Consider the following 13,381-nt stretch of genomic DNA (forward strand, 5'->3'; position numbering starts at 1 on the left):
GTAGGCTGACTCATCGTTGTCGCTGATCAGTCCTACTACCGTGGTATCGTCAGCAAACTTAATAATGGTGTTGGATCCGTACTTTGGGATGCAGTCGTGGGTGAAGAGGGAGTAGAGGAGAGGGCTGAGCACACAGCCCTGTGGCACTCCGGTGTTCAGTGTTATAGTGGAGGAGGTGAGGTTATTGACCCTAACAGACTGTAGTCTGTTAGTGAGGAAGTCCAATGTCCAGTTGCAGAGGGAGGTGGAGATGCCAAGTCCACTGAGTTTGGTGATCAAGCTGGCGGGGATGACGGTGTTAAAGGCAGAGCTGAAGTCAATGAACAGCAGCCTGATGTAGGAGTTGTTGTAGTCCAGGTGGGTCAGGGCAGAGTGTAGGGCCGCCGATATGGCGTCCTCTGTAGACCTGTTGGTCCGGTAGGCAAACTGATGGGGGTCCAGTGTGGGAGGGAGGCTGGCTTTGAGGTGAGCCAAGATCAGCCGCTCAAAGCACTTTGCAATGATAGGGGTGAGTGCCACTGGGCGGAAATCGTTGAGACTCCCTGTAGCTGACTGTTTGGGCACTGGCACGATGGTTGATGTCTTGAGGCAAGTGGGGACAACACCCTGGGCCAGTGAGAGATTGAAAATGTCGGCGAGGACTGGGGATAGTTGTCCAGCACATGCCCTAAGCACCCGGCCAGGGATGCCATCGGGGCCGGCAGCTTTGCGCTCATTCACCTTGCTCAGTGCATCTTGTACAGCAGAGGTGGAGAGGCTGAGAGGTTGTTCCTTCGGGGGTGGAGCAACTTTAATGGCTGGGGTTTTGTTGTCCCGGTCAAAGCGAGCATAGAAGTGGTTTAGCTCATCAGGCAGGGTGGCGTTGTCTGGGGGAGGGGTGTTAACTTTCTGATAATCGGCAAGGGATTTGATTCCTTGCCACATGCGCCTGGGGTCAGAGTTGTTGTGGAAATGCTCCTCAATCCGCCATTTATGATTGAGTTTAGCAGTCCTAATTCCCATTTTCAGATTGGCCCTGGATGAGCTGTATCCCTCAGCGTCGCCAGATCTGAAAGCGGCATCGCAAGCCTTCAGTAGGAGTCTGACCTCCCTGCTCATCCACGGCTTCTGATAGGTTTATAGAGGAATTGTAAGAAACAAGCGAATAGACAGTGAAAATCTTTATTTAACAAAAGCATCAGCAAGGTAATTAGAATAATTGCAACTTCTCCAAAAGTTACAGTAAAATTGGTATGAGGTATGCTTTATTATTGCCAAAGTGAAACAATAGTTCAAATGTTTAATCTCCTATGTTATCTGCAGGGAGTTACTGCAATAGTGGAACTGAAGTCAGGAGATCTTCTTATTGGATCTGGAGATGGTGTTGTTGCTCTCTGTAAAGCACCAAAGTTCAAACCAATCAAGTCAGTATGAATATACCTACATAGCCCTTTCTTAATCTTCAGTAATAACCGTTTAACTTTGTGCAGTAATAATAACAAATAATGTTCAAAAGAAAAATGTTGACATAAAATTACAGCAGTGTTTTGGTGTTTTATAAGAATATCCAACTTGCACTTTTAATATAATTAATAACTTCTAGAGATTACATTCCCAAAGTTAATTGAAATTGAATAAGACATTTGCAATAAATTATTGTGGAAAACAGGTCCCTAAATTGTGTGTTTCTATTCCACAACCCATCACTAGGATCTTCACCTTCCTTCACAATCTTGCAGCCTTGCAATCTATTCCAAGGAATTTGGCAGTAAATTAGTATTGGAGTTATGTAATAATGGGTCAGTTGTCTCACTGCCGCTGCACGTGGCCACAGGCGGGCGGGCCCCCACCGAGTTCCCCTTTGTATTTGGCGGCCCCCCCCCTCCAGCTAACGGTTTGCGGCGCAAGTCCTCTCCTCGCTCTTTTTCTTTTTTTTCCAAAAAATAATTGTAATTAACTATTTACAAAATACAAACAAACCCACCACAAGTATTCTTCAATATTATATAACTATTTGTCCATCCTTATTGAGGATACCCTCCACCCCACGCGGTGTCCAACAATCCCGGAAATGCCCCATGGAGCCCATGGACAGCACGTAATCCCATTCCAAAACCACTCGGGCACGGACATAACCCTGGAAAAGGGGCAGGCAGCCGGCTTGGACAGAGCCCTCTTCCGCCTGGTGCCATGACTAGCGAATGGCCAGCTTGGCCAGTCCTAGGAGCAACCCAACCAGGACATCTTCGGCCATATCCCCTCCCCTACACACAGGGTGTCCAAAGATGAGGATGGTGGGTGAGAAATTCAGCCGGAAGGCAAGGAGCAGCCCCTTTAGATATTGGAACAGGGGCTGCAACCTCACGCACTCCATTTACACATGGACCACGAACTCTTTCAGCCCACAAAAGTGGCAGGCAGCTGGCGAGTCTGTGAACCATGAGAGAAACAGGTTCCAAAGGACTCCTCGGTGTAGTACCCTCTACCCCAGGACCCGATGTAGAGGGGCAGGATCTCTGCGTAGAGGGACCACAAGTGGGAGTCCCTCTCATGACCGAAAGGCAACACCGACCACCACTTAGTGTCCGGACGGTGGACCAGGTTGAGGAAGTGCAGGGTGTGGAGGAGGATCCTGTACAAGAGACACCTCCCTGCATCTCGGAGGGTGCCTATAGGCGGCACAGGATGTGCGGGACCGGCTCCCGAGAAAGATTACGGCGCCTGGGTCCGACGAGTACTTCTGGCTGAGTGGGGGTTTGCTCAACCGTGAGTACTCCACACGTTCGAGCCACCCCGTCACCCGTTGGGATGGGACAAGGGCTGGCCGCCCTCAAGACCGGGCTGTCGCCCTCCGCCGGTGGAGGCCAACCAGGTTCCAGACTCTCAGCAGGTCCCGGTAGAAGCCGGGCATCCTCTGCAGGTCAGCACGGCTGATGACCACCATCGGTATCCGAGTACCACCTTGAAGGCAGCGGCCCTGCCAGCATACAATGGTCCACCTTGCTGTCGACGGTCCACCCACTCTCGGCGTCCACAGTGCTCTCAAAGGTGCGGCTTCCGTCGATACCGGTGGCTCGGGTCTACCGGGCGGGTCCTCTGTCTATGGTCCTCAGCGAGCGAGTCCCCGGTTCATATTGAGCAAGCACGACATGCTGGTGGGCCTAGCCTCTGCTTGCCGTGACATTCCCAGTGCGCTGCTTGCCAGGACACTCATCTGATCATGCTGTCATTGTTTTTGGCGTGAGGGCTAATAGACAGGTTTTAATCTCCTTAATGGACCATAATTTGCTGAAGCAAGAGATATAAGAACATGACCTGTTTGATTTACTGTTGCACATGCTGCTGAAAGCCTGCAATATTGTTGGGTGGCATAATCTGATCTAATTGCAACTTGTGCCACGTACTGTAAGACAAACTAACAAACCACACGTGCACCCTGTACTATTTTATCTATTCATTTAGAGATCTTTTATAATATTTGAGAAAATCACTTTTGTTATCTTTGTTGGTGTCCATAGCATTTGTTTTGCAGAACATTTCATATTTTAGTTCCAGGAACCTCCACTATAAGTTTAGATTTATTATTGTCACATGTACTGAAGTACAGTGTAAATCTTTGTTTTGCATCACAATCCTGGATGTTATTGACTAGTTTTAATGTTATAATGTTTTTAAGTGATGTAGAAAATTATTTTTTTATTTGGCTTTTCTCTGAAATATTTCTTATACCTTTCTTTTGACACAAAAGTGGACTACTGTTGATGGAGAAAACTCAATTTTATTGCCTTCTGAAATATTTCTAATACTCTGCTGCTTAAATAAAATGGTTGTATTTCACAGATGATGATGGAAAAACCTAATTTTATATCATCTGCTAATGAAAGCAGATGAAGCCAGATGACCTGTACGCTGTATACGTTATTCTGCGCTATTAATTATTGTAAAATCACAATCTTGTTTTCATTACAGAAAAATCACTGTGGATGGCGGGATTACTTCAATTAGTCTTCGTGGCCAAGGGCACCAATTCTTTCTTGGTACTCTGGCCTCCCAGATATATCGATGTAACTTCACTGAGTTCAAAGAGGAGCTGATCTCTACTTGTCACAGTGACTCTGTCCTTAACGTAACATTTCCCTGGTAGGTTTGTGAAAGTTACAATATTTACACAAATTCTGCTATCGAGCGGCACAGTGGTGCAGCGGTAGAGTTGCTGCCTTACAGTGCCAGCAACTTGGGTTCGATCCTGACTACGTGTGTTGCCTGTACGGAGTTTGTACATTCTCCCTGAGACCACGTGGGCTTTCTCCGGGTGCTCCGGTTTCCTACAACACTCCAAAGACGTACAGGTTTATCGGTTCATTGGCTTTGGTAAAAATTGTAAATTGTCCCTCGTGTATAGGACAGTGCTAGTGTACGGGGATCACTGGTCGGCGTGGACTCGGTAGGCTGTTGGGCCTGTTTCCGCGTTGCATCCCTAAACTAAACTAAACCTGCATTATTTAAACAAATATGATTAATAAAATATTTTACTTTCAAATTATTTTTGTGGAATCTACTGTCTATGTTGTTTATCTTATCAGTGTTCACTATTACTGAACTTGTAATGACTTTGTGTGGTAGGGAGAGAAATGCAGGCTGAGAGAATCAGGTTTCCAATAAGTTGAGAAATGACAGGAGCTCAGACCAAGGGTATGATTTCTTCTGGAGATAAAGTTGTGTTAAAAAATTAATAATGGATTTTAATTCCACCTGGAAGTATGGTGCTAATAGCCGTCAATTTTACAGAGTCATATAATTCATATTACCGTTGCAGATCTAATTGTAGTTTGAAAAGCATAATAAAATGCTGCTTGTGAGAGGTGACACTTGTATGCAAATAAAAATGAAGGGCACGAAGAATAAAAGCTTAAGCCACAATGGCAGAATTCTGAAAGCATTCAGGAAGACGCAATAGACAATAGTGTACAAAATCGTGAGAGGAATAGATCGGGTAAACGCACATAGTCTCTTGCCCAGAGTAGGGGAATCAAGAACCAGAGGACATAGGTTTAACGTGAGCGGGGGAACATTTAATCGGAACCTGAGGGGTAACTTTTATACACATAGGATGGTGGGTATATGGAATGAGCTGCTGCTGGAGGTGGTTGAGGTAGGTACAATTGCAACATTTAAGAAACATTTAGACAGGTACATGGATAGGATAGGTTTAGAGGGATATGGGACAAACACAGACAGGTGGGACTAGTGTAGATGGGATGCGTTGGTCAGTGTGGGCAAGTTGGGCCGATGGCCCTGTTTCGATACTGTTTGACTCTATAACTCCATGTATCACTCTATGACACTTTAACTCAGCTAAGAGTAGATTTGCTCAGAAACTTAGAAACAAGGAACTGCCAATGTTGTTTCTATTAAAGATAGACACAAAGTGCTGGAGTAACTTAGCGGGTCAGACAGCATCTCTGGAGAAAAAGAAAGGGTGACTTTTCAGGTCTGGAACTCTGATGAATGGTCCTGACCCAAAACATCACCCATTCTTTTTCTCCAGAGTTGCTGCCTGACCCATTGAGTTACTCCAGCACTTTGTGTCTATCTTCGTTATGAAACTCACTGTGACACTTCCATGATCTATGTTAGTAGCAGATTGCCATGAACCATGAATTTTAATAGTCGTTCCCCAAATTCATTTTTTAGGTAGGTAAATCAATATCTTTTTGTTTTTAATAGAAAAGCCATTCATCTCAGTTATGTGGCCAAGAAGAAAAAAAATCTACAGCACCAGATGTTCATTGGAACAAAATTCTACTAAATAAATCATACTAAAACTTAGGAAACATAGAGCAACAATGGTATTTAAATTACAGAAGAATTATTAATTCTGGTTGAGTTCTGACAAACCTGGAACCCCAGTTGAATTGGAAATTGATTTAAATTGCTATTGTCAAGTGTTAAAGATGAAAAAAAGACATGGGAGGTCACAAAACAATATGCCTGTGTTATTTAAATCGTGAAATGAGATGTCAATATCCTTTTTTCCCCCTCACCCATTTGTACATTTGCATTTTGATGAAGAATATCAGACCCGGATGTCATGAAAGACTGGATTCTGGTGACTAAATAGATTAGGAGATGAAGGAAGAGCTCTAGTTTAAAGGGCTACAAAATATTTTCATTTTATTTACCACAACCATCATAAATTGTATTAATTCTTTGTGCATTTACTAAATAATTCAATGCCTCTTCCAATGCATTAATTTGGCAATGCATGACCATTTTGCAAAAGATCTGAAAATGTTTATGTTTTTATTAATAATCATGATTGTTTGCAACTGATTTTGAAGATAAGTCTTAGAAGACGCTGTCATTACATAACATCTCTTTCTTCTAAAACAGTGGGACGTCAGACCTTTTTGCAACATGTTCCAAGGCTGAAATAAGAATCTGGCATACCCCGACCAACAAAGAGCTACTGCGAATTGTTGTGCCTAACATGACATGCAATTCCCTTGAATTTATGCACGATGGGAGGAGCATTATTAGTGGTAAGCAATTGAAAGGTTTGAGTTTAGTTTATTGTCATGTGTGCCAAAGTGCAGTGAAGAACTTCTGTTGCGCGCTAACTAGTCTGTGGAAAGACAATACATGATTACTATCGAGCCTTCCACAGTGTACAGATACATGATAAAGGGAAATAACTTGAATAAAGGGCCTGTCCCACTTAGGCGACTTTTTAGGCAAGTGCAGGAGACTCTGCGCTCGCCTCATGGTCGCTACATGTTCGCTGGTGGTCTCTGGTAAGTTTCCTTCATGGTCGCGAGGAGTTCCCGCATTCTGGGAACTAGTCACAGCCTCAGTATTGTCGCCGCAAATTTTTCAACATGTGACCAAAAATTGGTGGCCATGTAGTTATGGGTAGTCGAGTAAGTCATAGTTAATCACCTTTGCTGACCAGGCATTTTCATTGGCTCATTGGGGGAAAAAATGTATGCACGGGTTTTCAGAACCAAGGATAACCGACCGGCAATGTTAAATGCCTGTCAAACTTCACAGCTGTGTCTCTGGCATTAAAAGTTGTCCGGCTTCTTAAAACCATATAATATAACCATATAACAATTACAGCACGGAAACAGGTCAGCTCGGCCTTTCTAGTCCGTGCCGAACACTTATTCTCCCCTAGTCCCATCTACCTGCACTCAGACCACAACCCTCCATTCTTTTCCCGTCCATATACCTATCCAATTTATTTTTAAATGATAAAATCGAACCTGCCTCCACCACTTCCACTGGAAGCTCATTACCACACAGCTACCACTCTCTGAGTAAAGAAGTTCCCCCTCATGTTACCCCTAAACTTCTGTTCCATAATTCCCAAATCAAAAGTGTCTCCACTCTTCTCTCCCCCCTCTCTCTCCCCCCTCTCCTCCTCCTCTCTCCCCCCCTTCTCTCCCCCCTTCTCTCCCCCCTTCTCCTCCCCCCCCTCTCTCCCCCCCCTCTCTCCCCCCTTTCTTCTCCCCCCTTTTTCTCTCCCCCCTCTCTCCCCCCCTCTTTTAAAGGACTTATCGTACATTATGCTTACCATCTTAACCTTCCTGTTCATCGCGGTGTGTGTCTGTATCACCTTGGCTTTGTGCCGTGTGAATTTCCCCCACTTTCCCTGGCCCCCAACTTTGCCATATGTTTGTGTGTGTTCCACTCTGACAGTCGCCGTTCCAGTTCCCGGTGTTTCAGGCAAGTGCCACAAACTTGACAGTCGCCGGCAGTCCGCTGAAAAATCGCCGAAGTGGGACAGGCCCTTAACGTTTACTGCAAAGTAAAGTCTGATCAAAGATTAATAGTCGCTCAGGACTAGTTTTCTAGTTACACAAAAAAGCTGGAGAAACTCAGCGGGTGCAGCAGCATCTATGGAGCGAAGGAAATAGGCAACGTTTCGGGCCGCAACCCTTCTTCAGACTGAAGCCTATTTCCTTCGCTCCATAGATGCTGCTGCACCCGCTGAGTTTCTCCAGCTTTTTTGTGTACCTTCGATTCTCCAGCATCTGCAGTTCCTTCTTAAACACTAGTTTTCTAGTTGTTGGTAGAATGGTTCAGTTGCCTGATAGCTGGGAAGGACTTCATTATTCTATATTTGAATACATTTTTGTGTACAATGCAATGTTTTTTTAATGTGAAATTTCCACAGCTTGGAACGATGGGAAGATTCGAGCTTTTACTCCAGAGACTGGCAAATTAATGTATGTGATCCACAACGCTCACCATGATGGTGTCACGGCAATTGCATGCACTTATGATGGCAAGAAAATAGTCAGTGGCGGTGGTGAAGGACAGGTTTGTACAAACCATAACATCGTTCAGAAAAGGCAATAATAAAGTTGGTATTGCGCAGATTTCAGCATTATGCAATTAATAATTGATATAATTTATACAAATGAAACACAATAATGACTTTCTCTGGGATATTTTTTGAATTGCTTGGAAAATTTGATGAGCCTCTTCCTATTATGCTTCATTCTTCCAACCCCAACAGTTTTGCACTGTTTCTGCAAAAGGGAACTGCATTTCACATCTATCGCTCCTTTTGGACCATTGCAGAAGAATTTGGACTAGCGTCCCAATCCAAAACATCACCTATCCATGGTCTCCAGAAATGTTGCCCTGACCCATGGAGTTACTCCAGCACTTTGTATTATTTTGTGTAAACCAGCATCTGCTGTTCCATGTTTCTAAACTTGGACCAAGTTGTCCCAGGGGGTAGCAATTGTTGGCCAAATCCAAGAGAACAATTTTTATTCCCTTAGCCAAGAGGTCTGGAAGGCATACAAAAAAAAGCTGGTTTCTCCAGCTTTTTTTTGTGTACCTTCGATTCTCCAGCATCTGCAGTTCCTTCTTAAACACTAGGTCTGGAAGGCAAATGGATATGTATCTAAAGCTTTGCCCCTGCTATTGCATTCATTTTACTCCCCCCATCTCCCACTCTTCAGAGGTCTCCCCAGGCCTTTATCTATCTCCCCCAGGGAACATTGCTGCTGTAAATTACCCCCACAACACAATAGTGCTGAATAATTTGCAATTCACACCTTTGTCCCTACTCCCTCCACACGCTCCCCAAACCCCCAGAGGAGGTATTAGAACCTGATGCAACAGCAACATTTAAGAGGCATTTAGACAGATATATGAAGAGGAAGGGGATGAAGAGATATGGAAAATGAGCGGACAGAATCAATTTGCATGATGGCTGGTGCAAGCGTGCTTGGGACTATTTTCTTGCTGCACGTTTCTATATTCTATATCTGCGCTTGTGCCTTAAAAAAAATCTCTACCTATTTCCACCTTCCAATATGAGGCCTGTAGTTCTGCACAACCAAGCACTGTTTAAATGTTGATAAGGGTTTATTTTCAGGCAACTCTCTGCCTGCTGGTCCCAGAAGTGGATCTGCAATCATTTATTACAATATCCCTACTATTTTGAACACAAACTAGAGAGCGATCCTGAGCTATCGTCTACCTGATTGGAGTCCCTCGGACTATCTTTAATTACTGAACTTTACCCTGCTCTAAACCTTATTCCCTTTATCCGGTATCTGAAAACTGTGGACAGCTCAATTGTAATCACATATAGTATTTCCGTTGACTGGATAGCACGCAACAAAAATATTTTCACTGTACCGCTGTACATGTGACAATAAACTGAACTGAACTAAACTGTCTAAACTAAACTAAACTCTATCCCAATTTCAGGCTGTGAGATCCAGACCCCCGACCAACTTCTGTATCAAAAATATTTCTTCAACTTCCCTCTAATCTTTCTACCAATTATTAAAATATATGCCTTCTGATTATTGACTACTCTGCTAAGGGAAAATAAATATCCTTTTATTCTGTCCTGACCCCACTCAATTTTTTACACTTCAATTTAATCTTCACCTCATGTCCCTTACCTTCCCAAGAAATAATCAAAAGGAAGCCCCATCATTTCTCCAAGATTCAGTTTTCCCGTTTCTATTATGTCTTTCGAAATCTCTGCTGGAACCATGACACCCACACACCATTGGATTAACCATTCAAATCGCTTATTTGAGAAAGCTTTCTGATTTCAGGTGCGTGTGTGGGAGATTGGTGGAAAAACCCAGAGGCTGATTGAAGCTCTAAAGGAACATTCATCAACTATTTCATGCATTAAAGTTAAAAAAAACAATGAAGAATGTGTAACAGCGAGCTTCGATGGTACTTGTATCATCTGGGATTTAATGTAAGTGCTTGGAAAATTGACTTCTATTATTTAAGGAATATGAATCTGTGTTCCCACTACAATGACCACATGTTACTTAAATATTGCTACCACCAGGGGCGCCGCATTGAAGGCAGCCTCTGCCTACAGTCTGTTCGTTTTTTCCTATTTTTTTAAATTTTAGTTTGTCTGACCAGTTTGTTTTGGGGATTCTTTCATTTTTTTATGTGGGGGAGGGGGGGTAGGGTAAGGGGGGAACCGTTTCCCAGTCGCTTCCTGGCAAGAATGCGACTATTTCTCTGAGCCCCCCCCCCCCTCGCGGCCTACCACTGGATCGGAGCGGCCTTTCCTACCGGAGACTGGGGACTGGACCAGTGCTTCGGCAGCGGCAGCGCTGTGCTGGATTCACCGTAGAGTGGGCGATGCCTACCTCGATCGCTGTTTGAAGCTCTGGAGCGTTGGGCCTGCAGCGTCGACATTGCAGAGCTGTGGGTCCCTGCGCGTGCGGCGCTGAACAACATCGCGGAGTCCCTGGGGTCCTTTGCCGAGGGCCGCCTGCGTGAATCTCCGCCCGGCACAGCCTTGGGACTTCGGGAGTCGCGGACTCCGGTGGGAAGCGGCCGATTCGTGGGTCCAAGCCGCTGGGGTTGGCCTCCCGTTCCGACGTCGAAGTTCCAACATTCCGGCGAGCGGGCCTGAGCGGCGGGCCGCTCATAGCGGCGACTGTGGAGGGCTCCGGAGGCCCCGACCACGGAGGAACATCAGAGGAAGAGGACTGACTTTGGTGCCTTCCCTCACAGTGGGAAACGTTTCATTCTGCTGTGCGGGGATGTTTTATGTTGGACTCTATCGTGTGTTGTGTTCTTTATATTATTGTAGGGCTGTATGGTGAACACACATTTCACTGTACCAACTGGTACATGTGACAAATAAATGTATCTTGTATCTTGTAAATATTCCCAGATTATAGACGGTGTCATCAGGTTAATCAGTCATAATTTAACATGCTGCTTCTTCCTTGAAGAAGAAAGATTGCATTCACAACATCCACAATCTGTAATCTTCCCATATCATCTGTTATTGAATTACATTTCTTTTTTGTGGAAACATGGTTGTCACGTGGGAAATATCAACTAATCACTGAAAGATAGAGTATGGAAATGGGCCCATTGGTCCATAGTCTCCACACTGACCATCGATCACCCCTTCACACTAGTTCTATGTTATTCCACGTTTTCGTCCACTCCCGACACACTAAGAACAATTTACTAGCCAATTGTCCAACAAACCGGCACGTTGTTGCGATGTGGGAGGAAACCCACATGGTTACAGGGAGAACATGCAAACTCCAGCAGAGGATGGTGGCGCAGTGGTAGAGTTGCTGCATTACAGCGCCAAGGACCTAGGTACGATCTGTACGAAGTTTGTATTTCATCCGTCATCTGCGTGGGATCTCCGGTTTCCTTCCACACTCCAAACACGGGCAGGTTTGTAGGTTAAAATTAGCTTGAAATAATTGGAAATTGTCCCTAGTATGAGTAGGATAGCTTTGGTGTGTGAGGATCGCTGGTCGGCGTGGACTCGGTGGACCGAAGGGCCGGTTTCCGTGCTGTATCTCTAAACTAAACTAAACTTTAAAAAAAGACAACTGGAGTCAGATTTGCGCCCGGGTCTCTGGCACGGTGAGGCAGCAGCTCGCCAGCTGCGCCACCATGACACTGAATATTGGCAGCCAGTTTGGACACAAGGGTCTGTTAAATGCTGTAATGACAAAGGCCAGATTTAGCTGATTTAGGGATGTGTCGGCAAAGGCACAGCAATATTCTTCTTCAAGATAGAAGCAGTGTATCTTCTGCAGTGATGTAAGAGTACACACTGGGTCTTGGTCGAACATCTCACAGTGAGCTGTCCTCCATTTCCGTTTCATCCCAGATGGTGATTCTAAATTGAAACTCAAAACCCTAACTATCAGACGATCATTACTTGAAAAATGTATCTATCCCAGACAAAAAAGGGCAGCACAGTGTTGCAACAGTAGAGTTGCTGCTTTACAACGTCAGAGACCCGGGTTCAATCCTGACTACGGGTACTATCTGTATGGTGTTTGCACGTTCTTCCTGTGATCACGTGGGTTTTCGCTGGCTAATTGGCTTCTGTAAATTGTACCTCATGTGTAGGATAGAACTAGTGAATGGGTGATCAATGATCAGTTTGGACTCAGTGGGCCAAAGAGCCTGTTCCACGTTGTATCTCTGAACTAAATTAAACTAGATTAAACTCAAAACTATTGGAGTCCACTAGTAAAAGTAAATGTTGGTTATTTAGTAGCAGAATGAAGATAAATTATGGTGGAGAAAAGCTACAGCAGAGACGGTGAATATGTAGTTTGTACCAGTAGAAAAGCCAATCAACATGCCAGAAATGTTGGTAAACTAAGAGTTCAGTGAGATGAGGAAAATGCTCTCTGGTATTTAGTGTGTCAGGTTTGCATATTCTCTCGATAATATTGTTGGTTTACAAAGTTGGTGCTCCCAGATCCTAAAGATTCTAAAGGTGTGTGGTTTGGTAGTCTAAATGGCCACAGTATGTAAAATTAAGTTGAGGAATGTTGGTCGGAGTTTATGGGAATGTGGGATTAATGTAAATGGGTGCAGACTTAGTGGGCCAGAGGACCTATTTCCATGTTCAGCTTGGTTTAAAGATACAGAATGGAAACAGGTCTTTAGGCCAACCGAGTCCATGTCAACCACCGATCACCCGTTTACACTAGTTCTATGTTATCCCACAAATCCATTCCCTACACACTAGGAGCAATTTACAGAGGCTAATTAACCTACAAACCCACACGTCTTTGAAAAGTGGGAGGAAACCCGAACACCCGGAAGAAACCTACTCCGTCACAGGGAGAATGTGCAAACTCCACACAGACAGCACCCGAGGTCAGGATCAAACCCCGGTCTCTGGTGCTGTGTGACAGCAGCACTACCAGCTGCACCGCAGTGCTACCCTGACTAGGTGGTACATGACTAAATTTATTGGCATGGTGCATAAAAATAGAGGAATGCAAAACAATTTCTGGGGCTTTTTTCATAATGATCTGAACAAATATTGGTGGTCAGAGTTATCTTTATGTGTTGTTTCATAAAAATAGAAAAATAAACAAGCACAAGGAATTGG

General features: G+C 44.5%; 1 protein-coding gene across 1 annotated transcript in view; it reads left to right on the forward strand.

Annotated features, from left to right (window-relative positions):
* Nucleotides 1-13,381, forward strand: part of cfap52 (cilia and flagella associated protein 52) — a 52,790-nt gene that overhangs the window by 20,114 nt on the left and 19,295 nt on the right. The window contains exons 7-11 of the mRNA XM_055653617.1: nucleotides 1,303-1,403; nucleotides 3,949-4,119; nucleotides 6,373-6,521; nucleotides 8,159-8,304; nucleotides 10,074-10,225. Coding sequence (XP_055509592.1) covers nucleotides 1,303-1,403; nucleotides 3,949-4,119; nucleotides 6,373-6,521; nucleotides 8,159-8,304; nucleotides 10,074-10,225 — 719 coding nt within the window. The remainder of the gene's footprint in view (nucleotides 1-1,302; nucleotides 1,404-3,948; nucleotides 4,120-6,372; nucleotides 6,522-8,158; nucleotides 8,305-10,073; nucleotides 10,226-13,381) is intronic.

This window comes from Leucoraja erinacea, chromosome 23, assembly GCF_028641065.1.
Source record: "Leucoraja erinacea ecotype New England chromosome 23, Leri_hhj_1, whole genome shotgun sequence".
Classification (NCBI taxonomy): Eukaryota; Metazoa; Chordata; class Chondrichthyes; order Rajiformes; family Rajidae; genus Leucoraja; species Leucoraja erinaceus.